The sequence below is a fragment of the Mesocricetus auratus genome, unplaced genomic scaffold, assembly GCF_017639785.1.
Source record: "Mesocricetus auratus isolate SY011 unplaced genomic scaffold, BCM_Maur_2.0 Super-Scaffold_100691, whole genome shotgun sequence".
Lineage (NCBI taxonomy): Eukaryota > Metazoa > Chordata > Mammalia > Rodentia > Cricetidae > Mesocricetus > Mesocricetus auratus.
The window spans coordinates 3,521,742-3,548,764 of NW_024429267.1; the positions used below are offsets into that span (position 1 = coordinate 3,521,742).

Here is a 27,023-nt window from a genome sequence, read left to right on the forward strand (position 1 = left end):
TTCCTCCTTTAAAAAACCATCTATTGTCATTATATCACACACACACACACACACACACACACACACAGCACCCACACATACACACACACAGCACACACACTATATATATGACATGTGAGCCACAGCATACATGTGGAGGTCAGAGGACAACTTTCTGGAGTTGGTTCTCTCCTTCCACCTTTCTGTGGATTCCAGAGATCCAACTCAGGTTGCCAGACAGCAAGCATGTTTACCTGCAGAGCCATCTCACTGGCTCTTTTACTTCCTGTCTTACCATGGACAGTTAAAGGGAATTTTTTAACTAATATATATTTCCATGTGGAATTGAATTTTCAGACCTATTTTGAGAGAAGGGAAGGCATATACTGACAGGCAAGAGAAGAAAGAAAGAAAGAAAGAAAGAAAGAAAGAAAGAAAGAAAGAAAGAAAGAAAGAAAGAAAGGAAGGAAGGAAGGAAGGAAGGAAGGAAGGAAGGAAGGAAGGAAGGCAGGAAGGCAGGAAGGCAGGAAGGCAGGAAGGCAGGAAGGCAGGAAGGCAGGCAGGAAGGCAGGAAGGCAGGAAGGCAGGAAGGCAGGAAGGCAGGAAGGCAGGAAGGCAGGCAAGTTGAATGAAGGTAAGAGTAGGAGGTAGGAAGAGAAGGCGTGTGCATCTGGATGTGCTTTTCTTCTTGGGATACCATCCACCATGAGACTCTCCCAGGCTTAAGTTCCAGTTCAGCTCCTGAGCCTCCAGCACTGCTGACTGAGGAAGTCTCTTTATAAGTTAGTCCATTTCAGTTTTTTTATAGTAACACAGAACAAATATAGCAATTTCAAAAACCCAAAAGATAGGGCTGGGTGTGGTATCGAACACTTTTAAACCCAAAACTCAGGAAAAGAAGGCAGGTTAATCTTTGTCAGTTCAAGACCAGCCTGGTCTGCATAACAAGTTCCAGGCCAACAGGGCCCCATAGTGAGATTACTATATTTTTATAGCTAGTTGTAAAGTTGTAATACAACGCTATCTAGTATGGAAAAACAGTATGGAGACTCCTAAGAATAGGGGTAATGGAGAGATGGCTCAGTCGTTAAGGGCACCGGCTGCTTCTTCAGATGACCTAGGTTCAATTGCCAGCACCCATATGGCAGTTTAAAATTGTCTGTAACTCCAGTTCCAGGGAACTTCTGACCTTTGTGGACACCAGGCACACTTGTGGTACACATGCATACATACAGGCAAAACACAAACATAAAATAAAAATAAACAAATCTTTAGAAAGGAATAAAATAAAAATAGACAATTCTTTAGAAATAAATAAAAGAACAGAACTGTCATATGATCCAGCAGTTCTACCATTGGGTCTGTACCCAAAGAAAACAAAGTCATTATTTTGAAGATATATGCATGACTATGTTCATGAAAGCATCATTCATAATAGCCAAGATCTTGAACAACTTTTCAGTGGATTAATAAATAAATTGTGGTATATACACACACAGATGTGGACACACAAAATGGAGTGTTAGTCAGCCATTGCAAAGGAAATCCTAACATTTGTGATAATATGGGTAAATCTGAAGATTGTTTTACCTACATAAAGAAACTGCAAATGTCTACCAGGGGTCAGGAGGTAGGAGAAATAAGGGAATACTGGTTAAAGAGCACAGACTTCAAGTTAAAGATGAGTAAGCTCTGGAGACCTAGCATATGGCATGGTGACTATAGTTGAATAATTCTGTGGGCTGCCAGGGAAGGCCCCATGCCCAGTAATAGTTGGCCAACACAAAACAAACTCAATGTAGTTTTATGGGCTTTTTGTTTAATTTTGCTTTGTTTTGGCATTTTTGTCTAATTGGCCTTTTGCCTGATTGTTTTGATTTTCAGTTTTGTGTGTATTTTCCTGTTCATCGCTTTTTTATTTGTTTGCTTTTGAAAGAGAGAGAAAAAGAACAAAAAGTTGTATGGGGAGAGAGATAGGGAGGAAAAAAATTATTCATATTGTATGAAACATAATTTCTTCAGTAAAAAGCTTCTAATTGAATAAGGAGTAAGAAATACTATGCGATACTGTATGGCATTGTAACCATAGTTGGTAATACTGTGTGCCTGAAGTCTGGCATACAGGAGTAGTCTCTCACAAACAAGACAGCCATATGAGGTGATAGATGTGTTACCATTTGATTGTGGTAATCACTTTACAGTGTGGATACACACTAAAATATCGCAGTGTGTACCTTAAACAATTGTTTTTATTTGTCAGTTTAATAAAGCTAGGGAGAAGGAAGGGCAGCCTTGCCAGGGAACACTCATCCTACAGAAAGTCAGGTGACAGCTGAAGAGGGAGATTTGTGGGAACACCAGACCTTGAGCAGAGACCCACTTCCCCTTCTGCCTGGGAGTAGGCAGCTGTAAGACAATGTTTACTAAAAACATGTTTACTAAAAACAATACAATGCCCGGGGGCAATAAGTTCCTGGAAAAGGCCTGCCCACAGAAACCACCCTCGACCTTGTCCAAAGACTAACCGCCTCTTCTGCCACGCCCAGATCAGTTTGGTGTCAGGGCAGAACCAGCCAGGGGAGAGGAGAGAGCAGAAGCTTCTCTGGTGGGAGCCTTTCTTAGGAAGTTTTCTTGAACCTTTTTGGAGCCTGTTTAAAGTTTTCTTTACATCGTTGAACAAGTCTCTGTGTTGTCAATCCCCGACACCCTCCGCACGTTCTTGGACACAGGCCGCGCAGCAGACGCGACAGAGATTGTCAGCCTTGTTTCTGCCACATTGTATGGCAAGGGACACACACCTTGTGTATGGAATCTTCTAGTCTTTCTTAGCATTTACAGGAAAGCTTCCCTGCCCTCCTGAATACTGCTAAATTGCGGATCTTCTGAACAGCGCACAGGCAGTGAGCATGCCCAGATTCTCTATGCCCTGGAAGTGTTTCTGGGGGAGAGAAGTGTCTTGGTTCTGAAAGGAAATAAGGATGTGAGAGACATTGGGGAGAGTAGCTAACAGAACAGGGTTGCTGTTGTTTAGGATGTGGAGTGTTCCCTCACAGTGCCCATGCTCTCAAAGGTTGGCCCTCAGCTGCTGGTGATGTATGGGGGATTCAGGAAACTCTAGGTAGTGGAGTACAGCTGGAAGAACCAAGTTGCTGAAAACAAGTTCTTGAGTGCTCTGTTTTCCCCAGGTCCCTATCTGTATCTTTGTCCTTGTCCATCAGGAGGTAAAGGACTCCTCTGTCATATGACCCACTGTAAGGTTGAAAAACCATAGCCTGAACCCTCTAAAAGTGGGTTCAGATAAGTCCTTCCTCCCTTACACTGTTTCTCTATCAGGGGATAACAGTGACACAAAGGTAGCTAAAACAGGTTCACTTTATGTAGGTCCACAGGCTGCCCACCTAAGATCTGAGGTTTAGGCTTAGATTCAAGCTTCCTAAGTGTCAGGGTTTATAAAGTAAGGAGGTTCGTAAAACATTTAAGAATAGTCACATATGGTAATATTGTACATAAAGCTGGCCACTTGTTCACTAATCAATATAAATGCAATTTCACACTATAAAACCTGTCATTGTGTCCTTGTGTTTATTGCTGAAATTCTCATCATCATCATTGTCATCATCACTTGTATGTTGCAGGTCTCTATCACTGACACAGAGATACACATTTAAAAGGGACAAGGCTTTTGTTTTACTGTTTCAGGATCCTCTGGGATCTAATTCCCCTTCACTAGGTATTAAGTTGTGATTAACAGTGTGCCTATTATAGCATTTAGAAACACTGACTAATAGGCACTTCTGTTTATACCAAAGGCCTATTAAATTTTAATTTAGATATACACTATTAACCCTCTTATATATAAATAAAATACCTTCCCTAAAGAGGAAAAGTAAATCTCCTTGAGCTCCCTTGGTGAATTCCTTATATATCTTGAAAACAAAGATAAGGAGCTCTTGCAAATGATATTACCAGAGGGGGACTGAGAGAGAAGTATTCATTCATTCATTTAATAAATATTTATTCAGCATCTATTATCTGCCAGACAGGGTGCTAGGTGCTGGGCTTACAGAAACAAGCAAGAAGGAATTATGATATTTCTGTAGACCTTGAGCTTTGCATTCTCTGAAATAAATGTATTCATTTTTGATGCTTATATATCACTTTGAGATGATAATACTCAGTGAGTTTTTAAAAATAATGCTAATTCGATTCAGATTCCACTCACAGTTTGAGAACCTGCTGAGGGTCTCTCTGACAGTTTTACATGTGCTTATGGCATTTGATTTAGTAACAGCAGCACCTTGCATCTATCTGTTCAGCCTCTCAGAACATTCTGTGAGAAACAGGGCAGGAATTCTCCACTTGCTAATGCTGGATCAAGGCTCAGTGAGTTGTCTATGTGAAGAGAGAGGCTGACACTCACAGCATCATAGTGAAATATTTTTAGGTGATGTTTCTGTTGCAGGATTAAACTCTGCATTTAGAAACCCATAGATGCATTTTTCAGAATATTTGGGTTTGATAAGTCCATGTATTGAAAGATCCTTGATACTACTTGCATTCAGAGGTGACATGGATGGATTAAATCACAAGTGGATTAAAAATCCGAATGCACTATTGTAAAGTGTTAGAACTGTGAAGGGTGGGGTCTGGTTGGGGGATGTAGGTCATTTGGGGCAAGGCTTGAAGGATGGAGTTTGTCCTCTGCCCTTGTACATGATATTCAGCTTTGTCTCAGGCTCACAGTAATGGAGCCAGCTAGCCACAGACCAAAGCCTCTGAAACTGTAATCTAAAATAAGTATTTCCTCCATATATATATATATACATATATATATATATATATATATATATGAAGCAAAAAGTCTGACCAATGCCATATGGTATATGGTCTGATATACACCAGGGGCTCCGGTTTCTGTCCTCCCTCACAATTTTTATCTTGTAATAAGTTTTGTCTTCTGTGACTACCCTATTGATGAAGAACCATTACTAAGCACTTGTAGCCATTTTTCATATCAACTCTTTTCTTAAAGATTAGATTTGGATGGGGGAATAGTGTGGTGGTAGAATTCCTGCCTAGAATGAGAGGCTTTGGGTTCAATCCCCAACACACCAAAAAATGATACAAAAACATTTAATTTCCCTTCCCTGTTTTCTTTTAAATACACATATCAGCACTCATAAATGAGTTTTTTTCACAAAGCTCACGATTAGTATGGCTGAAGAGATGGCTCAGTGGGTAAAGTGCTTGCTGCACAAGTATGAGGACCTGAGTTCAATTCCCAGCACCCATGTAAAAAAAGCCAGGCATGGTGGTGAGTGCCTATCATCCCAATCCTTGAGAAGAGAGACAGACTTACTGGCTAGGTAGGCAAATTCCAGGTTCAGTGAGAGAATCTGTGGTGGCGCACGCCTTTAATCCCAGCACTCGGGAGGCAGAAGCAGGCAGATCTCTGTGAGTTCGAGGCCGGGTGGGTCCGACAGCCTCCAAAACCAAAAAATAAATAAATAATAAAAATAAAAACAAAAAAGTCACAGTGACAAAGTCACAGTGGTTCATGCCTTTAAATCAGCACTTGGTTGGAGGTATGTGGATTGGTAGTCAGCCTTATTTACACTCAGTAGTAGTTCCAGGCCAGCTAGGACTCCATGAGACCCCATCTCAAAACAGAATAAGAGGGGAGAGTGATTGTAGAAGACAACTGATGTCAACTTCTGGCCTCTACATACAGGCACACACACGAATGAGCATTACCCCACACACACACAGCTACACATACATGAACACAGTTCACCGTTATCTACAAGCAAAGACTTTTTAAATTTGGGATTTCAACAGACAGCATCTTTGACAGTTTGTTTAAATGTTATATAAATTCGTATTTATATAAGGTAAAACATAGTATTTGTAAGACACAGATTGTCCTCTTTCTCCATATGTGTTGTTGTCTTTTACCACCACCTTTTACGACCTCTTCCTACTTAGAACACATTGTTTCTTACACTCCTTCAATCTTAATTATCCTTCAGCTCCCATCCCACCTATTCTGTAAAAACCTCCCTTGATTGCTCCAAACAGAAGGGACCTTGCTCTTATCTGAATGCACACAGCAAGTGTTGTGGCAGTTAAGCTGACATTACCTTTTGATGTCTCTTTTATTGTTCTTAGAAGTTGTCAGTTAAGCCTTTTCTTGTGATTCATTTTTCCAGTTTGTCTCCCCTGCTCGACTGTGCACTCCCTGAAGGCAGGCACTTCCCATCTCTATTATCTCTGCAGCTTCTCTAGCACCTGCTATAATGGCGTGTGCATTATAGATGCTCAATAAACACTTGTTTCATTAGTGTTTCCCCTAAATGAGTAAACTCCAAAGATCTTGATTTCCTAGTGGTTCAAAGACCTTCTACTAACTATTACTAAGTAATAATTAGATAGTTAAACTAAGGGGACTGCCATTGTGATAACTCTCTTGGAAGAGTAGAACATGCAAATAACCTTAATTCATTTTCTAGATGATGTAAAAAGTCACAGAGGTAATATACATGCCTATGAACCTTAAGAGCACAGACCACGGTGAACCTATAGCAAGTGACACTGGATGATTGATATAAAGTAGCTGACAGAACACATGGCTTGTTTATCTTTGATTCACCAACACGGGACATCAGAATAAGCCCTCAGAATGTGTTTGTTCAGAGAGTATGTCAATCTCTCCCCAACCTAAAGCTTTTGGAGTTACTTGATGCTACTCTTAGAACTGTCCACTCCATAACCCTAGGCAGAACCTCTTCCCTTATTCTCTGATGAGAAGGCCAGATCTTCAACAGGGCTGCCACGAAACCACCTTCTGGAATACCATGTATTCTGTGTGCAGTCTCTAAAGGCCTGAGATTACCATTTCTAGTACCCTGAGATCTCAGACGTATTACCCTGCTGGAAACTGTCTGTACCGTGTTCTGCCAGCTCCATTTTCCAGAGACCAGCTCTCTTCCTTTTATTCCCATACAGTGCTGTGTTCTGCCTGACACTCCCAGTTCCATTTATTTGTTTATTCATTTAGAAACAGAATCACAGTATTTAGCCCAGGCTGGATGCCTGGCATCTGTTATTTAAATCCTACATTTCCAAAACCTCTCCTCCACTCTGCATTTTAGAGCCTCATTTTCATCTCCTGGGGACAGAATTTTTACCTTCTTATCTGAAGTTAATTTATAACTGTGGGCTTGTCCTTAGTGCTTGCCTCTAATTTATTTGCTTCTCCTTGGCCCTAGTCCCCTTTGCTTCTATCACGCCAACATGGTAAATTATAGGTCCCAGCTGGAGCTACCTAGCAAAAACCTGAATGGATGTAGGGACCTCAGTTTTTTGCTTCTCATGTCTATTCTTGTGTACATATGTGAAATTATGTACATGAATGTGCTTTACAGACTAGAACACTCTATACAAATCTATATCATTATTCATATATTTATTTCTCTGATTAGAAATTTAAAACATTTTTGTTTACTCTTGAAAATGCAAATGCAGGGACTAGGGTGTAGTTTGGCATATACAAAGCTGTAGTTTCAACAACGATTACCAAAACAAATGAATGAACATAAACACACACATTAATAAAGCTATAAAGGGAAACGCAGAAAGCCCAGGAAACAAAATATCAGCCATTTTCTTTGTTACTTTCATAGTTCTGTTCTAACGAATTGTCACCAATTCACTGGTGTAAAGTGGCATAAATAAACAGTTCAAAGTCAGTAATGTAGTGTCCTCCCCCCCTCCAGCCTTCCTGCCTCCTTAAAAGGAATCTGTAAGTAGGTGGTCCCTAGATAACCCAAGATAATCTTCCATCTCATTGTTGAACTCATCTGCAAAGTCCTTCTGCTGTGTGAGGTATCATAAGGGACCACTGCTCTGCTTATCACAGCCTCAATCTTCTCATACAGAAACAATGATATGATATTTTACTATAATCTTTAGGATCCTTTTGCTCTATGTATTTGTGTGTATTTTTATAAAATTATAATACGATATATTGTTTATGATTTGTTTTTCAATCTTGTACTACTATATTAACACTTTTAAATATTTTTCAGAACCATGAGTTTTAATATCACAATATTTGCTTCCATTTATATATGATACTTTCTTTAAAAATTTTCTATTGTTAGAATTTAGCCCATTTTGTGATTAATATATCTACATACATCTTTGTGGTTATTTTTTCATAATTTTTCAAATATATATATGTTTTTTTGAGACAGGGTTTCTCTGTAGCTTTAGAGACTGACCTGTAACTTGCTCTGTAAATCAGACGGGCCTTGAACTCACAGAGATCCATCTGCCTCTGCCTTCTGAGTGTTGGGATTAAAGGTGTGTACCACCAACACCCAGCTTCAAAAGCCAATTTAAAGTTTAAATTTGCTGGTATAGAAAACAAGTATTATGAAAATATCATTAAAACAAATAATTTTCTGGACTGAAAATTTACTTGGTGATTAAGAAAACTAATCTGCTAATTTTACAGCAGAGGAAATTGAAGACCAGGGGAAAGTGTTAAGTCCAGAGTAATAGAACAGAAAAGAATTAAATTTAACTATTTGAATTGCGTGATGACAAATATCACAGAAATAGCACAGGTGGCTGGCCTTGGTGTCTGAGCCCATGAGGCATGGTGGGAGCACACGCGATGAGGGAAGGAAATGGCAGCGAGCTTGGGAGATTGGATGCATTCAGCCCAATGACGAAACTGAGCAAGTGAAATACATGGAGGCTGAAGGGACTCACGGTCCTTACTGTTGGGGAAAGTATTTATCCTTATGTTTAAGCATGGAAAATGTGAAGCCTAGAACTAACTTTGAGGCATTCAAATATTATTGAAGATATTTGCAGGAATCCATAGTTTAATACATGTTCTGATAGATTTATAGTTACATACATACATACACCTATGTGTGAGAGAGGAGACAAATAACAATCTGAGAGGAAGTATTTGCAACATGTAGGTCGAGGAATGAGTTTTTTTTTAATATATAAACAGCTTCTACAAATCAGTATTTTCATGATAACTCAGTTTAAAGGGGACAAAAGCTATGACCAGACAATTATTTTATGACCAGACAATTAAGCGGAGATAAGCAGAAGGGCTGGCAAACATGAGAAGCTGTTCGTTATCAGTAATACTGATTAAATGAGATAATGGTCACTGTCTGCTAAACAGGTGAGAGTTGAGAGGCTGAGAGTATGTCTGTCTCCCAGGTGGCATCATGGGGAGGCCAGTCAGAATATTACGGTGCTTTTTGAGGTGATATCACTTGCAAAACTGCTGGAGAATATGTCTACATTTGTAAGTTAAACACAGAAAACCTATTTGTGTTGACCCAATACAGAGATATTGCTTAGCAAATAATGGGAAGCACAAGGAGACATGGGGAAACAGATAATCAGACGATCACATAAACAGGTTTAAGCTGCCACTGAGATTAGTAATAGAAGTATGGTGGATAATAATATAAGAACCAAACAGGGAAGCCAGGAAGGGCTTCTCCAATTAGGTATGGTCTGTACTTAAATATTATGGGTAGGAAGAAGGGTTAACTCCGTTATTTTAAAACAAAGAGCAAAACGCCGAGGGGTAGGAGCTTGTTCATGTCTGTAACCTCAGTGAGTAGGATGCCAAGACAGAAGGATCAAGTTTGAAGGCAGTCTGGAACTACATAGCAGACCCTGACAAGAGCGTTTCAGGCTGAGGCAGCATATTTCTGGCAGAGTGTGGTATAGTGAACAAGAGAGATGGGGGAAGTTGTGTGGGTGGACTCAGGATAAAAAGAGAGATCTGAGATGAGAGAGGGCTGGGCAAATGCACACAGGACTGGTGTGGGATATCTTCTCCGGAGCCCATATAGGTGGTAAGCCCAGGAAGAATCAAATGTTGTGTTTAGAGGAGGTCCCTCTTCTGTGTGCAAGTCTTTCTATATCAAACTCAAATAAGAGCTATCAGTGAGCTGCGTCCATAGTTTCATCTTCTCTACCACCCCAGGAGCCTCAGACTTTCTCCTTCTTCCTAGGACATACATGTGAAGGTACAGTCTCCTCCCACCCCATTCCCGGCCACTTGAGTCTTTCACCAGGGAAGTTTCTGAATGCCTCTCAGTGTGTCCTTTTCTCCGTCTTGTGAGTCTGGGAACAGAATGGTCGAATGGAGGCGAATAAAAAATGGTTACTTAACAAACCCCAAACTGCCTAAAACATAAACCCTTGCTTTTAAACCATAATCTGACTCAAATAGCAAAGGTAAAACTGAACAATGAACACAGTTTATTGACACTACAGTGTTTGATGCTAGAGGATATGGGAGGGTGGGAAACTGCAAAGCCATTTCAACCTTCAGCCCGAAATCTAGACACTCAACATGAGAAGTAGAGGAACCAAATATTAAGCAAGTGAGTCCTGTGAAGTAGTAAATTTACACATTATCACTCTAGGGGAAAATTATTTATAGAAAATAAAACCTGCAGAGTCAAAGAATATCACACATGTAATCTTGAATAAATAAAAGCCTATTATAGAATACGTATGTATATGTACAATATCTAAGATACTTCCTTAAAAACATATAGAGTGGAACCATATATTATTTCTGGTGCCTTTGTGTACGCTAAAAGTATAAAGATATGTAATATTATCACCCCACTAAATTTGAGATGGAAGTCCCCACCTATCCACAAGGAGGAGGAAGAGCTACATGTTCAGCAAGGGTACCCTGACTGGAGGTGCTGTTCATGTCACGTTATCTTTTAAGTGGAGAGAGGGCATATGATATTGATTGTATAATTACTTAGACCTTTTTGTTTCTGAAATATACCCCAATACATGACTAAAAGAAAACATTGGTAATCTGAATTGTTAATGAACTACTGACAAGGAAAAAAAAAGAACAGATACAAGCTCTTAACTCATTTCTGGCTATTCATTTTTCTACTCAAGAACACAGTTTAGATAGGTTCAGTCCCTTAACAGTGTAAAATAGTTTCCCAATAAGATATAATCGTAGCAATAATGGACTGAAATGAGAGGCCCAGCTAACAACTGGGTTGGATGAGTTTCAGTCATTTAAACGTCTACTGTGCATGAATGATAGAACTTTGAACATATTAATCGACAGAAATCCTTAGGTCAGCATAGATGTCACTGATGTAGATTTACAGTCAGCTCACCAGTGAATACTGGATGCTCCCTGATACTGTCTGCTGCATGAGTGTGGTGGGTATTTCAGTGTCATATATGCCAACTGTTTGTTTGACTTACCTGCTGCTCTAAGGTGTTTGGGTCAATAAAAGTCACCAGATCTATAGAAAAGTAACCAATCACATCTTTCTTTTTGCAGGCATTTCCAATTCGTAGACACAAAGATCTGAGAACTTGGGGATCCACTGAGGTCTGAGGCATGGTGGTACCAGAAGAAATAAAGGGGCCTTCAGCATGAAACTGGTCCCCCACTGACAGCACTCTGACTTCTCCATCAGGCTCTATCAACATGTCTACGGTGATGTTGGTGACACTGTCTGCAGGTGGGTATGCTTCAATCACGCCACCTGGTTGGAAACCATGGGGTAGATGAAAGAACAGAGTCAAGGGAATGACCCACTTGCAGGCAGAAGAAATGGTCTATGTTGGCAGGGGAACTTGGACTCAGATCTTGCACTTGCTATCTTGGGAAACTAGACAAATAGCTTCAACCTTCAACTTGCTTATCTTTATTTATAAAATGGGGGCATAATATCTACCTCACCAAGCTGTTACAAAGTTTGAGAAATTGTGTCTATGGTATTTAGCCTGGTACTTGACACATGGGAGGGCTCAATGAACAGTAGTCTTGATTATGATCATAATTACACACACCTTATAGATACCCTGCTTAGAACTACTCATTACATTAATGAAGAATCCAAGGATTATGATCAAATCCCTCAGAGGCAATTAACTGTCCACTGTCCACTGTTTGTATCCTAATAACCAGTGTGCTCCTTCTGCCTAGCATTATTACTTTTCTAAGGTTTGACATGTGTGAGCTTGTAATAGGCATAGAAAACACTGACCATCATGCTGCTCCTAATAATCCTGTAGAAAGCCAAACATAGGAACTGGGGAGATGATACAGTTAGTAAAGTGTTTGCCACAAAAGCATTGTGGAGGACTTCAGTTTAAATCTCAGCACCCATGTAAAAACTGGGTGTGCTGACATATGCCTGTGACACAGGACTAGAGAAGCAGAGACAGGAAGATCCTTGAGGTTTATTGACTAGCTCATGTAGTTGAACCAGCAAGTCAAACATTTTGTGAGAGACCCTGTCTCAAAAGTAAAGTGGAAAACAACCAAGGAAAACATTTCAACATCAACCTGTGTCCTCCACATGCATGCACATTCACCCCTACACACACACACACACACACACACACACACACACACTTGATGCTTTGGCTAAGTAATAGTTGGGCAGTGATTTCTGTCCATCTTTACAAACCACACTTGAAGCAGTATCATATATAGTTAACTTCTGAGATTTTTTAGCAGTTCTAAAAGGCAGTCATATAGGAGACACTTTCACTCAATGTCTATGACTTTGATTAGGGGTAGCCTTAATGGATGCTAAATTTCAGAAGGAAAACCATTTGTGTATGTGTGTGTGGGTGCATATTTGATCTCTACTTTATCTGCTGGGTTTGTTCAAGATGTTCTTCAAATGACCTCTGCTATAGTGTGTAACAACTGAATGCCAGTTGTTGGGGATTTAATAAGAAGAATATAACCAAACCAAACCAAACCAAACCAAACAAATAAACAAGAAAGTGAGTCTCTATGGTTCAGTTAACTTGGTGTTTTGGCTGCCACTTGGGATAACGTATCGGTATCCTTCATGATTTGCGAAATCACTTTGGATGCCATGGAGTCTTTTTATTTTTATTTTTTATTAATTTTTTTAAATTTAAAATAGAAACAAGCTTACTTCACATGCCAATCCCAGCTCCCCCTCCCTCCCCATCTCCCCAGTCACCCACCAACCTCCTCCCATCCTCCATCCAATCCCCACTCCACTCCCCAGGGAGGGTGAGGCCCTTCATGAGGAATTTCCAAAGTCTGTCATATCATCCGGGGCAGGGCCCTGCCCCATGTGTCCAGGATAAGAAGACACCTCTCCATGTGGTATGGGCTCTCAAAGTCCATTTGGATGCCAGGGATAAATACTGATCTACTACCTGAGGCCCCATAAAATTGCCAAGGCCTGCTCAATGACACCCAAATTTAGGGGGTCTGGATAAGTTCCATGGTGGGCTCTCAGCCATCAGTCTGGACTCCATCAGGTCCCTCTTGTTCAGGTAAGCTGTTTCTGTGGGTTTCTCCAGTCTGGTTTTTGACCCCTTTTTCATCTTTCCTCCCTCTCTGCAACTGGGTTCCAGGAGTTCAGTTCAGTGTTTAGCTGTGGGTGTCTGCCTCTGCTTCCATCAGCCAATGGATGAAGGCTCTAGGACAGTATATAAGCTAGTTGTCAATCTCATTATTAGGGAAGGGCTTTTAATGTAGCCTCTCCACTATTGTTTAGATTGCCAGTTGGTGTCATCCTTGTAGATCTCTGGAAATCGCACTAGTGCCAGATCTCTCCTCAAACCTATAATGACTCCCTCTATTATGGTATCTCTCATTCTACGCTCTATTCTTCCCCAGATTCAACTCCTACTCCCTCTTCTCTCACCCCATGCTCCCAATCCTCTCAGGAGATCCTGTCCCATTCTCCTTCTCCAGGGTACCAAGTATATCTCTCTTAGGGTCCTCCCTGTTTCCCAGACTCTCTGGTGGTGGGACTGTAGACTGGCAATCCCCTGCTCCATGTCTAAAACCCATAAATGAGTGAGTACATACCGTGTTTGTCTTTTTGTGACTGGGTTACCTCACTCAGGATGATATCTTCTAGTGCCATCCATTTGCCTGCAAATTTCAAGATTCCATTGTTTTTTTCCATTGTGTAACGTACTACATTTTCTCTATTCACTCTTCCGTTGAGGGGCATCTAGGTTGCTTCCAGGTTCTGGCTATTACAAATAATGCTGCTATGAACATAGTGGAACAGATGTCCTTGTTGTATGAATGTGCATCTTTTGGGTATATGTCTAAGAGTGGAATTGATGGATCTTGTGGTAGACTGAGTCCCATTTTTCTGAGGAATCTCCATACTGATTTCCAAAGTGACTGTACAAGTTGGCACTCCCACCAGCAATGGAGGAGTGTTCCCCTTTCTCCACATCCTCTCCAGCATAAACTATCATTGGTGTTTTTTATTTTAGCCATTCGAACAGGATTAAGATGGTATCTCAGAGTTGTTTTGATTTGCATTTCCCTAATGGGTAAGGATGTCGAGCACTTTCTTAAGTGTCTATCAGCCATTTTAGATTTCTCTACTGAGAATTCTCTATTTAGTTCTGTATCCCACTTTTTTTTTGGATTTTTTTTCAATTATTTTTTTTAATTTTATTTTCCAGTTTAAATTTAGACAAGAAACAAGGTTGCTTCAACAAGTCAGTTCCAGGTCCCTCTCCCATTCCCTCCCATCCTCCCGTGCCCTCCCCCCAACCCCCCCCCCCCCGCTATCCCCTCATTCCCCCAGGGAGGGTGAGACCCTCCATGGGGGTGTCCATAGTCTGTCATTTCATATAGGGCAGGGCCTAGACCCTTCCCCAAGAGTTCAGGGTGAGAGTGCACCTCACATTGTTCTATGGGAGTCCAAATTCCGTGTGTATACTTGGGATGGGTACTGATCTGCTGCCCAAGGCTCAATAGATTCCCTAGGCCTCCTCACTGACACCCAGATTCAGGGGGTATTGATCAGTCCCATGCTGGATTCCCAGGCTGATGCCTGGGATTCAAGAGTTAACCTTTGTCTGGTCAGCTGTTTCTGGGGATTAAACCAGCCCAGTCTTAATCCCTTTGATCATCAGTCCTCCCTCTCTGTTACTGGCTTTCTTGAGTTCAGCTCAGTACTTAACCAAGGGAGTCTGCCTCTTCTTCGATCAGCCACTAAATGAAGTTTCTGTTTCCCAGACTCTCTGGCCATAGGATTGTAGGCTGGCACTCCCCAGATCTATGTCTAAAATCCATATATGAGAGAGTACATGCCATGTTTCTTTTTTTGTGACTGGGTTACCTCACTCAGGGTGGTTTCTTCTAGTGTCATCCATTTGCCTGCGAATCTCATGATTCCATTTTTTTTTCTGCTGAATAGTACTCCATTGTGTAGATGTACCACATTTTCTCTATCCACTCTTCTGGTGTTTTGGAGACTTGTTTCTTGAGTTCTTTGCTATTTTGGAAATCAGCCCTCTGTCAGATGTGGGGCTAGCGAATATCTTTTCCCATTCTGTGGGCTGCCTTTTTGTCTTGTTAACTGTGTCCTTTGCCTTAAAGAAGCTTCTCAGTTTCAGGAGGTCCCATTTATTAATTGTTGATCTTGGTGTCTGTGCTACTGGTGTTATATTCAGAAAGCAGTATCCTGTACCAATTAATTCGAGGGTACCTCCCACTTTCTCTTCTAAGAGGTTCAGTGTGGCTGGATTTATCTTGAGGTGTTTGATCCATTTGGACTTAAGTTTTGTGCATGGTGATAGATATGGATCTATCTGCAGTCTCCTACAAGCCAACATCCAGTTATGCCAGCACCATTTGTTGAAGATGCTTTCTTTTTTCCATTGTATAATTTTAGCTTCTTTGTCAAAAATCAAGTGTTTGTAGGTGTGTGGGTTGATATCAGGGTTTTCAATTCAATTCCCTTGGTCTACCTGTCAATTTTTGTGCCAATACCAAGCTGTTTTCAGGACTATAGCTCCATAATAGAGCTTGAAGACAGAGATGGTGATGCCTAAGTTCCTTTATTGTACAAGGTTGTTTTGGCTATCTTGGGTCTTTTGTTTTACCATATAAAGCTGATTATTGTTCTTTCAAGGTCTGTGAAGAATTGTGCTGGGATTTTGACAGATGTTGCACTGAATCTGTACATTGTTTTTGGTAAAATTGTCATTTTTACTATGTTGATCCTACCTATCCAAGAGCATGGGAGATCCTTCCATTTTCTGGTATCTAATTTCTTTCCTTAAAGACTCAAAGTTCTTGCTATACAGGTCTTTGACTTGTTTGGTTGGCATTACCCCCAAGATAGTTTATGCTGTTTGTGGCTATTGTAAAGGGCAATGTTTCTCTGATTTCTTTCTCGGCCCATTTATTATCTGTATACAGTAGGGCTACTGATTTTTTTTAGTTAATCTTGTATCCTGCCACTTTGCTGAAGGTGTTTATCAGCTGTAGGTGTTCCTATGTAGAGTTTTTCAAGTCATTTATGTAAACTGTCATATTTCCTGCAAACTGAAAGTTTGACTTCTTCCTTTCCAATTTGTATTCCCTTGATCTTCTTTTGTTGTCTTATTGCTCTAGCTAGAACTTCTAGTACAATATTAAAGAGATAAGGAGAGAGTAGACAGCCTTGTCTTGTTCCTGATTTTAGAGGAATTGCGGTCGCGTTTCTCTCCATTTAGTTTGATGTTGGCTTTTGGTTTGCTGTACATTGCTTTTATTATGTTCAAGTATGTTCCTGTTATCCCTGATCTCTCCAGGACCTTTATCAAGAAGAGGTGTTGGATTTTGTCAAAAGTTTTTTTCAGCATCTAGTGAGATGATTATATGGTTTTTCTTTTACAGTTTGTTTATATGCTGGAATACATTGATGGATTTTCGTATGTTGAACTATCCCTGTATCCCTTCGATGAAGCCTACCTGATCATGGTGGATGATTTTTCTGATGTGTTCTCGGATTCGATTTGCCAGTATTTTTGCATCAATGTTCATGACTGATATTGGTCTGTAGTTCTCTTTCTTAGCTGTGTCTTTGTGTGTCTTTGGTACCAAGGTAATTGTAGCCTTGTAAAAAGAGTTTTGTAATGACCCTTCTGCTTCTATTGTGTGTGACACTTTGAGGTGAATTGGTATTAGCTGTCTTTGAATTTCTGGTAGAATTTTGCACTGAAGCCATCTGGGTCTGGGCTTTTATTGGTTGGGAGACTTTTGATGACTGCTTCTATTTCATTAGGGGATGTAGGTCTGTTTAAATTGCTTATCTGTTCTTGATTTAATTTTGGTGAGTGATATCTATCCAGAAAATTGTTCATTTCCTTTAAATTTTTGAATTTTGGGGAGTACAGGTTTTTAAGTACTCTGATGATTCTCTGGATTTCCTCTGTGTCCATTGTTATGTCCCCCTTTTCATTCCTGATTTTGGTAATTTGCGTGTTCTCTCTCTGCTTTTTGGTCAGTTTGGATAAAGGTTTGTTTATCTTGTTGATTTTCTCAAAGAACCAACTCTTTGTTACATTGATTCTTTGTATTGTTTTCTTTGTTTCGACTTTATTAACTTCAGCTCTTGGTTTGGTTATTTTCTGGCATCTGCTCCTCCAGGATGAGTTTGCCTCTTTGTTCTAGAGCTTTCAGTTGTGCTGTTAATTCTCTACTGTGACTATTCTCCAGTTTCTTCATGTGAACACTTAGTGCTATGAACTTTTCTCTTAGTACTACTTTCAAAGTGTCCCATAAGTTTAGGTATGTTGTGTCTTCATTTTCATTGATTTCTATGAACTTATTTTTTTCCTTGACCCAGGAATGGTGCAATTATGTGTTGTTCAATTTCCATGAATTTGTAGGGTTTCTGCAGTTTGTGTTGTTATTGAATTCTAATTTGAAACCATGGTGATCTGATAGGATACAGTGGGTTATTCCAATTTTTTTGTATCTGTTGAGGTTTGCTATGTTGCCTAGTATGTGGTCAATTTTAGAGATAGTTCCATATGGCGCTGAGAAGAAGAAACTGTGTTTGGATGGAATGTTCTATAGATGTCTGTTAATCCCAATTGGATTATAACTTCTGTTAGTTCCTTTGTTTCTTTTTTAAGTTTCTGATTGGTGGTCCTGTCTAGTGGTGGGAGTGGAGTGTTCTAATCTCCCACCATAACTGTGTGAGATCTTATGTGTGAGTTGAGTTCTAGTAATGTGCCTTTGTATTTGGAGCATAGATGTTCAGAACTGAGACTTCTTCCTGATGGATTTTTCCTGTGATGAATATGAAATGACCTTCTTCATCTCTTTTGATTGATTTTAGTTTGAAATAAAATTTGTTAGATACTACGATAGCTACACCAGCTTGTTTCTTGGGTCCATTTGATTGGAAAATCTTATCCCAACCCTTTACTCTGAGGTAATGTCTGTCTTTGAAGTTGAGGTGTGTTTCTTGTATGCAGCAGAAGGATGGATTCTTTTTTCATATCCATTCTATTAGCCTGGGTCTTTTCATAGGCAAATTAAGACCATTAATATTGAGGGGAATTAAGACCATTTAGAGTTAATTCTTGTTTGTTTTTGATTTGTTGGTGGTGGTGGTATTGTTTGTGGATCTACCCCACTTTTTCTTTTGGCTTTTGGTAAAGTGGGATTATCTATTGCCTATGTTTTTGTGAATGTAGTTAACTTCCTTGGGTTGGAGTTTTCCTTCCAGTATTTTCTATAGGGCTGGATTAGTGGATATGTATTGTTTAAATCTCATTTTGTCATGGAATATCTTGTTTTCCCATCTATAGTGATTAAAAGCTTTTCTGGGTAGAATAGTCTGGGATGGCATCCCTGGTCTCTTGGTGTTTGTTGAATATCTATCCAGGATCTTCTGTCTTTCAGAATTTCCATGGAGAATTCAGGTGTGATTCTGATAGGTTTGCCTTTATATGTTACTTGGCCTTTTTCCTTTGCTGCTCTTAATATTCTTCCTTTATTCTATATATCTGGTGTCTTAATTATTATGTGCCGGGAGGACTTATTTTTTTTTTTTTGGTCCGCTCTATTTGATGTTCTGTAGGCTTCTTGTACTTTCATTGGCATGTCTTTCTTTAGGTTGGGAAAATTTTCTTCTATGATTTTGTTGAATATGTTTTCTGCACTTCTGACTTGGGTTTCTTCACCTTCTTCTATACCTATTATTCTTAGGTTTGGCCTTTTCACGGTGTCCCATATTTCCTGGATATTTTGTATTAGAAATTTGTTGGACTTAAGATTCTCTTTGGTCGATGAAACTATTTCTCTTAGTGTATCTTCAATGCTTGAGATTCTTTCTTCCATATCTTGTATTCTGTTAGTTATGCTTGCATCTATAGTTCCTGACTGTTTACCCACCTTTTCTAATTCCAGCATTCCTTCAGACTGTGTTTTTTTAATTGCCTCTATTTCAGCCTTCAAATCTTACTGTTTGAATTGTTTCATGCAAATTTTGGTTTGTATTTTCTTCCATTTCTTTAAAGGATTTTTTCATTTCTTCTCTTAGGGTCTATATCATCTTCATCAAGTTGTTTTTAATGTCATTCTCTTCTGCTTCATTTGTGTTGGAATGTTCAGGTCTTGCTGGTGTAGAGTCCCTATAATCTGGTGGCGTCATATTGGTTTTTCGGTTATTATATTTTAATATAATATACATATTATATTTTTGGTTTTTATATTGTCGTCTTCCCATCCCTTCTTCCAGTGGGTACAGGTGGGGTCTCTTCCTCTCCTGGTGGGTCCAATGTTCTCTTCTGGTGGGTGCATGCAGGTCCAATACTCTGATCACGGTGGGTGCAGGCAGGTCTGAGTTACACCCTCTCCCAGTGGGTGGGAGCTGGATTAGGACAGTGCAGACTGGATGTTGCTTGGTCCACGGGGGTTTGAGTCAACCTGCCTGCAGTCCTCAGGTCAAGAGATCCCAGCGTGGGCAAGAGGAAGTGCCATGGAGCTTTAAATGAGAAACATCCACCATAGGCTCACATAGTTGAATACTTGGGCTGTATTGGTAGAACTGTTCAGGAGTTATGGAGCCTTGCTGGAGAGAGAACATCACTGGGGCGGGCTTTAAGAGTTTATAGACTTGCCCTACTTTCACTTTAATCTCTCTGCTTCCTGCTTGAGGTTGAAAATGTGATCTCCCAGTTTCCTCTTCTGGCAGCCTGATGCCATTCCTCCATCACTATATTTGACTCTCCCTCTGGAAGCACAAGCCAAAATAAACTCTTTCATAAGTCATTTTTGGTCATGGTGTTTCATCACAGCAACAAAAGTAACCAATGCAGATACATTATATCAAACTTCCTTAGTTGTGTTGTCTTCTTAGCATCAAGACTTTAGGTAATCTTTTTCCTTTCAAAACAATTATTTTTTTTCAAAAATGTATTGCCTTTTATATAAATCTGACAGTGTAGAAATCAAATCTGTAGCACATTTTGTGGCCATAAAGCTCACTCAAGAGAATAGAAATGGGATAAAATAGGCAATGGTAGAAGCTGGTGAGAGAGAGTCAAGAATATGGGGAGATGTCCTTCTCAAGTCAGAAAATACATAAGGCCTTCTGCATGCACTAGGTCCAGACCAACGAAGAACCTTCAAAACTGTATTATGTATGCCATGGTCTCAACCTTCCTAACATTGTGACCCTTTAATGCAGCTCCTCATGTTGTGGCAATCCCCAACCATAAAATTATTTCCATCGCTACTTCGTAACAGTAAATTTGCTACTGCTATGAATTATGTGATATCTGATATGCAGAATATGTGATATGTGACCTCTTCGAAAGGGCTGTTTGACCTCAGAGGGGTCATGGCCCACAGGTTGAGAAACACTGGCTTATAAGACCCATATTTTATAATGTTCTAAAAGTATGGGGTCTGATTGTGTTATCACTTATCTGGAGTGTTATTTTTTTCCCACGTCTCTAACCCTCCATTTCTTCCTCTGTGGAACTGGGTTTAACAAAGCCTGCTCTGCTTCTTATCCAGTGTTATAGCATGACTGAGGAGGAGGGAGGGAGATGAACAGGAGTGGGGGAAAGGTGAAGCCTTAGCTTGGGCCACATAGCTCAGGTGAGAGAGATCTAGGAACTCACATAAGAAGGAATGGTGGTCTAGACCAGTGGTTCTCAACCTATGGGTTGTGACCCCGTTGGGAGTTAAACAACTTTTCACAGGGGTCACATATCAGATATCCTGCATATCAGATATTTACATTATGATTCATAATTGTAGCAAAATTACAATGAAAATAATTTTATGGTTGGGTCCCATATTAAAGAGTCCCAGCATTAGGAAGATTGAGAACCACTGCTTTACAGGAAGGACTATCAAGCTGACCTTGGCTGTATGTAAGCTTCCTAATACTCTGTCTATAATGGACCTGAAGATCCTCATGATTTTCCCTCTTAACTTAAATCCCTTCCCTTCTTCTAAACCTGTTTATTTGCTTGCTTGTAGAAGACATTGTGTTTCTTCCAATTCCAAATGGAGCCGACTTTCTTCTTGCTTTCTCTTTTCTGTCCATGCACACATGTGGAAATTTGTTTATTCATACATTTACAGAGATGAGAGGACACTGAAGGTACCCTAACACGTGCACATGTGCACGCACACACACACACACACACACACACACACACACACGTGCACACGCCAGATCCACCCCCAGCATTCCTGTTAGAAGACTGGCATCCAACCTCTTATTTAAATAATTCATTAATAGGGCATCTGCCACACTCTGCCCAGCCAATGTATTCAATAGCCAACAGGCCTGTCCTTTTTGACAAACCCCTTTCATACATAGGGCTGAGTCATGCTCCTGATGAATAGACCATTGGCTGTGGCCAAGACTCCTGCTGGAACATGGGGATAGACTTTTATGAGCTCTTCTATGTGTTGGCAACTTATTTGGTGTGATCTAATCTTTTGTTCCTTGGGCTCCCTGTGCTTAAAATAAGGGTGGTAGCAGTACCCACTCATAAGACTGATAGGAGGATGAAGTAAGCTAATGTTCCTCTAGTTGGGAGGATGTTGGCATATAACACCTACTTTGTGCTGTTACTATTGTTGTGTTGTCACTATAATATGATAGCTCTATCAGTTTATCATTTTATATTGAGGTCAGTGTATTATTATCATTATCACTTGACAGCATCAAGTAAATACGTTAAGCAGATCATGTGTGCCTTACACTGCAACCTCCTAGAGAGAGAAAGCCTTTGCCTAGATGTGGCCTTGTGTAGCACCCCAGAGACCTCTGGGACTGCAGATAAGCTTTGTTCTGTTCATCCCCTCATTCATCATTGACTTCCCAATGTCATTTTAGAATGAGGATGAGGAAGGAGAAGAACATAAAAAGAATGGAGGCTGGTTTTATTCCTAGTCTGTAGAGGATTCTGGTTTGAAAACATCACCTTTCTGAGCTAGGCCATTTCTGTTCTCCTAGAAAATGGGAGGGAAAACTAGACTTAGTAAAGGCCTTTGTTCATTAGTCTGTGATAGAAATATTCCTATTTCTATCCCTGAATTTTCCCAACAGCCATATGCAGTAAGTAACCAAGGAAACTGGGTCTCTGAGGATTGTCTGAGGCCACAGGTGGTTCAGATGGAGAGCTTCCACTCAAGACAAGTCTGGGCTAAGACATGCCCAGAGTCCTGAGTTCTGCATGGCATGTTTGGCACGCTCAGCTCCTATTTACTTAAGAGGCTGGGTGCACGATAAATATTAGGCAGGGCCTGAGAAAGAACAAAGTCAGCAGCAGAAACGTTGTTCTAAGCCAGCATCGGCTGATGCAGAGTATTTGAATTGGCCCTGGCTTGACCCAGAACTAGAACCTAAGCTTGTACACGCTGATCCTCAGTAGAAACTTTACAGTCTTATTTACCTTGAGTGAGAAACATTTGGAGGAATTTCCTCCACGTCGGGAACCGTTTCTCATTGACTGGCTGTACGTGCTGTGCTAAAATGCCCGCCAGCTCCTCGGAGATCTTCGCCAGAGCTGGCTCCTGCAGAAACAAATTAAATAGAACCACAAGCAATTTTACTACAGAAATGAAAACTGCTTGTGGAGTGATTAAAAACCAGGCCTCCAACAGGCAAAAAAAATGTGGTTACTGTTTACCCAGAGCCAGAAAGCCATTTTGAGATTGTTCTATTTTTCCAGCCATTTCACTTTTCATATTTCAAAGTGGTTCCCCCTCCCTGAAATTGATGCTAATTGTGCATGTTGTCTCCAAACTGCACCCCGTGCTGGTCATCAGGAGCCCAGGTTTCAGATCCACTGCAGCCTGACCTGCAGAATGTCCTCTGCCTCAGTTTCTCATTCTGGAAAAGTAGAGCTGAGTGGCTTGTCCCTTAACTCCTTTAGATGAGAATGTTTTTTTCTCGGAATCTAACTGCACTTGAGCCTAGAAGGAACAATGGAGTTGATGATGTCTTTCTTTGACACTTCTGTCTCTTTAACCTGTGCCCACTCTGTTGGTGGAGAGCTGCCTTTTTACAGTGTTGGTAGGAAAGCCTAACCTCTTGACTAAAACTGTAAAGGTGGGATTTTAAGTTAGGGAACATGTTCTACAGTCAGTCTTAGTCAACCTAGAATTCCTGCAGATCGCAGCGTCACCTGTCTAGCTATGTAGCTGGCCCCCATTATTGGTGAGATGATCCAAAGACAAGAGTCTCCCATCAGGAGGGAAAACAGTAGGAAGCTCTCACATCAAATGGAAGTCTATCTTTTTATATAAAAGGTGCGGCTTGCTATGATAATTCCTTCTCTGTCCTAAGTTATAATGCTCTTAAGACTCAGTACAACTTTTCAATGGAAGCCACAGTTCAGATACTACTTGTCTAAAGCAGGACAGGGCAGGGCAGGGCAGGGCAGGGCAGGGCAGGGCAGGGCAGGGCAGGGTAGGGCAGGGCACTCCATACAAGAACTTTTGGTGACCAGTATTCATGTTCTAATGCGGAACAGGGACAAGCAAAGCTCCAGCTTGCCTTGGGGTCCCGGGCAAACTGAGAGTGAACCCCGAGTGATGTGTGAGCATCAGCTCTAGGAATGGGGCCAGTTGTAATCCTAGAAGCTATTTGCATACTCATTTTTCCAATTTCCCTAACATTAAAAAGTGATTGTCCTCTGCCATCTCCCAATTCCTTAGAACATCTGGTTGGCTGATTCTGGTTCAGTGCCCACTGAAAATCCAGAATAAAAGGCAAATAAGTTAGAATATGTGATAGGCAGATCTAAATAATCTGAATTGTTTCTCACTACCTGGAAACCCCTGTGGGCTGTGTCATTAGTTAGTCTTAGTAAGCAATTGACATACTAAACAAACTCACTCAGAAGCAGAGTTCTCTGGCCTCTCCCGATTTCACAGTGATTTGCCAGCACAAGGTACAGAGTCCTTCTAGAAAGGGCTAGAAAGGCTCATGCATTACACCTCTGCCTTGCCATGCAGAAGCAAGGAAGATGACAGTAAAAGCAGCAGGCCCTTCCCCACCTCATACCCTGTACATTGTACATTTACTCTCATTGTTAGTGTAAATTTACTGATGGTGTCGAAGCTTCATGTGCAAATCATGAGCAAGTAGTTCCAGCACAAGGAACCCACTCTGCTCTCTGAATACCCACACTCTTGTCTCATACTTGTTTCAGTTCACATTCTGCTCTGTGGAAGAAAACTGTCTCTGAACGGGGTGGGGGGGTGGGGAGATGGGACGGAGTGAAGCCTAGCTTTAGATTTGGCCCCTTTCTGGAAAACTATTCCAGAGAAAAGAAACCTCACTTACAGAAAGCTTAACATGTTACAGCCATGTCGGAGGTCCTACATATACTATCTTAAGTCACTATCTAGAGATATTATCTTCATTTCATAACATACAGCTAGGAAGTGGCAAAACTTGGGTATAAACCCAGTTGCTACTAATGTGCCATAGTAGAGTGGGATCTGCGCCTGTAACACTCTGGTCAGATTAGATCAACTACAGATGCGATGTTAAACATGGGAAAATGGTAGGACAGATATCTGCTGTTGGCTATGCATCCTATATGTTCCCTCTTTCAGGCTAAGGATACCCCACACTTCCTTTGAGGAACTGCTCTTCCCTATTCTTTGCTATGGAAGACTGATTGAGGGGGGATTCCACTCTCACCTCCAAAGAAACCTAACCTTGCCCTGGCACAGTGGCTGGTTCAGTATACAGATGCAACCCAATGAGGGCAATCATGCTTACTGGGGCTCTGGAAAGAAAGTGTGTGATCTGAGTTGCTACCAGGTGAGGTGTTCTCTCTTTCTATTGCCTGGACCCAAACCAAATTCTGGAATCTAGTCTTAGGAAAGAAGCAGCCTTATGAATTGTTCAAAGGAGAGACAGAAAACTGTGTGGGTCCTTGGTGATATTGCTGTTTGGAGCCAGAACAGTCTTTCATTTCCAGATACCCATGGCCAGTTTCTCTTTCTTTGGAAAGCCATTTGAGTTGAGGTTCTGTTACTTGAAGCTTAAACATTTTAAAGGATACAACAAATGGGTGGGCCAAAGCGTGTCCCCATGATCCTCAATGGTAGTTTTAAGTCAGCGGATGCTCTGCTAACCCCCGCATGGTGATTACTTTCATTTTGCAGTCAGGAGTGAAGTTTTCACTCATTCCTTTCCACTAAGATCATTAGGAACAGTCCCTCTTTAGGGTGCAGAAATATGTTGAAAGGATGAAGAACAAAGTGAAAATGTCTCCAGCAAGTCAGAAACTACTTCCCATACCTACTTAAAGTTTAAGGACAGCTTTAATAGTCCATGTTTAATTGCTAATGGAGAATTTAAAAACCAAAAATGCCAAGTTTGCCTTCGATGAGATGGAAAATTATGCTGCAGTAGAAGGTAACATAATGTAAAACAACCAGCATTACCAAAGCACACAAATGTTTTTGGTATGTAAAATTGCTTTGTAAAATATTTGCTCCATCTGCTAAAAGCAGCAAAGACAATTTTCCCTTGATAGCTAATGGCCCATTTCGGGTGTGTGGCAAGTGATTCGCTGCAGTGGCAGCTCTCATTAAACAGAATGTTGGAAACACGGTATATAATTCCATACTTATGTAGCATTATCCACTCGCTGCGTCTTGAGGAGTCTGTCCCTCATTATCTAGGCCTCTACCTTGCACCAACATGCAGGCCTAGCCGTTGATTTGACTCGAGAGGCGTTTCGTCCAACTGAGGCACATATGCTGTGCTTCCATTCCAAAGCTCAGCACAACTGTTTCACTGCGACCACAAACGCTGGAGAAGTTCATTCCCTCTCCACTTTGCAGCATGCACACTGCTGTTTCCCTCCCCTCACCACAGGGAGCGGTGCTTTTTGTTTGTTTGTTTGTTTGTTTGTTTGTTTGTATGTTTCCAGGCTCATCCTGTCGCGATGCATGCTGGGGGTTTCAATAGATAAAGATTAAGTGCTTCTAGAAATTCTTGACTGAACTTTGCACACACACAAAAGGAGGAAAAAAAATTCTCCCTCCCTCGACAAAAACTACCATTATAAAAGCCTGATAATACGCTGCCCCCTTTTTCCTGGTGTATCTGTGATTTCTCTCTTTAAAAGAATTGTTTATATTACACCCCAAATGACTTCAACATCTGCTAAAGGAACGATTAGAAATAAATACAGTAATCCAGGGTGGTTTAAAAGGAGAAGAATATGTTCATGTTTGGGGAATGATACTGAAAAGTAGTTACCGCAGCAAATGACTGGTGATAGACAAATATTCTTACCATTGGAGAATAGTTTTTAAGGAAATTATACTGAACTGTAAGAATGACAACCAGTAAATACATATGACTGTTTTAAAGATTATACAATATTTTCAAACGGAAGCCATGTCGTGTTTAAATCAACCATACGTGGAATTAGCCATGACCATTACTACTGGACACAGGTATCTTCCTATCCACGTAGAGAAATAAGGCTGGCTGGGAAAACTGTGGCTGCTGATGGAAGCTCTCTAATTGTAGATTGAGGACAAAAGGAAATACACGTGCCCTTTGACTCGACTCTCCTTTCTTTCTTTTTGTTTTGTTTTGTTTGTCTGTGTAGCCCTGGCTGTCCTGGTACTCACTTTATAGACCAGGCTTTGATTCTCATTCAAGTGTGGGGAAAGACTGAGTTCCAGGAAT

At 40.7% G+C, this 27,023-nt stretch overlaps 1 protein-coding gene across 5 annotated transcripts in view; it reads right to left on the reverse strand.

Moving 5' to 3' along the window:
• The window catches only part of Iqch (IQ motif containing H), a 193,244-nt gene that overhangs the window by 46,783 nt on the left and 119,438 nt on the right, over positions 1-27,023 (reverse strand). For 4 of the 5 annotated variants that reach the window (XM_040739798.1, XM_040739801.1, XM_040739804.1 and 1 more), the window contains 2 exons: positions 22,750-22,870; positions 11,278-11,564 (listed from right to left, as the gene is read on the reverse strand). In XM_040739798.1, coding sequence (XP_040595732.1) covers positions 11,278-11,564; positions 22,750-22,870 — 408 coding nt within the window. Of the gene's footprint in view, positions 1-10,272; positions 10,420-11,277; positions 11,565-22,749; positions 22,871-27,023 lie in introns of those variants that run through there. The other variant, XM_040739802.1, reaches the window with a different exon arrangement.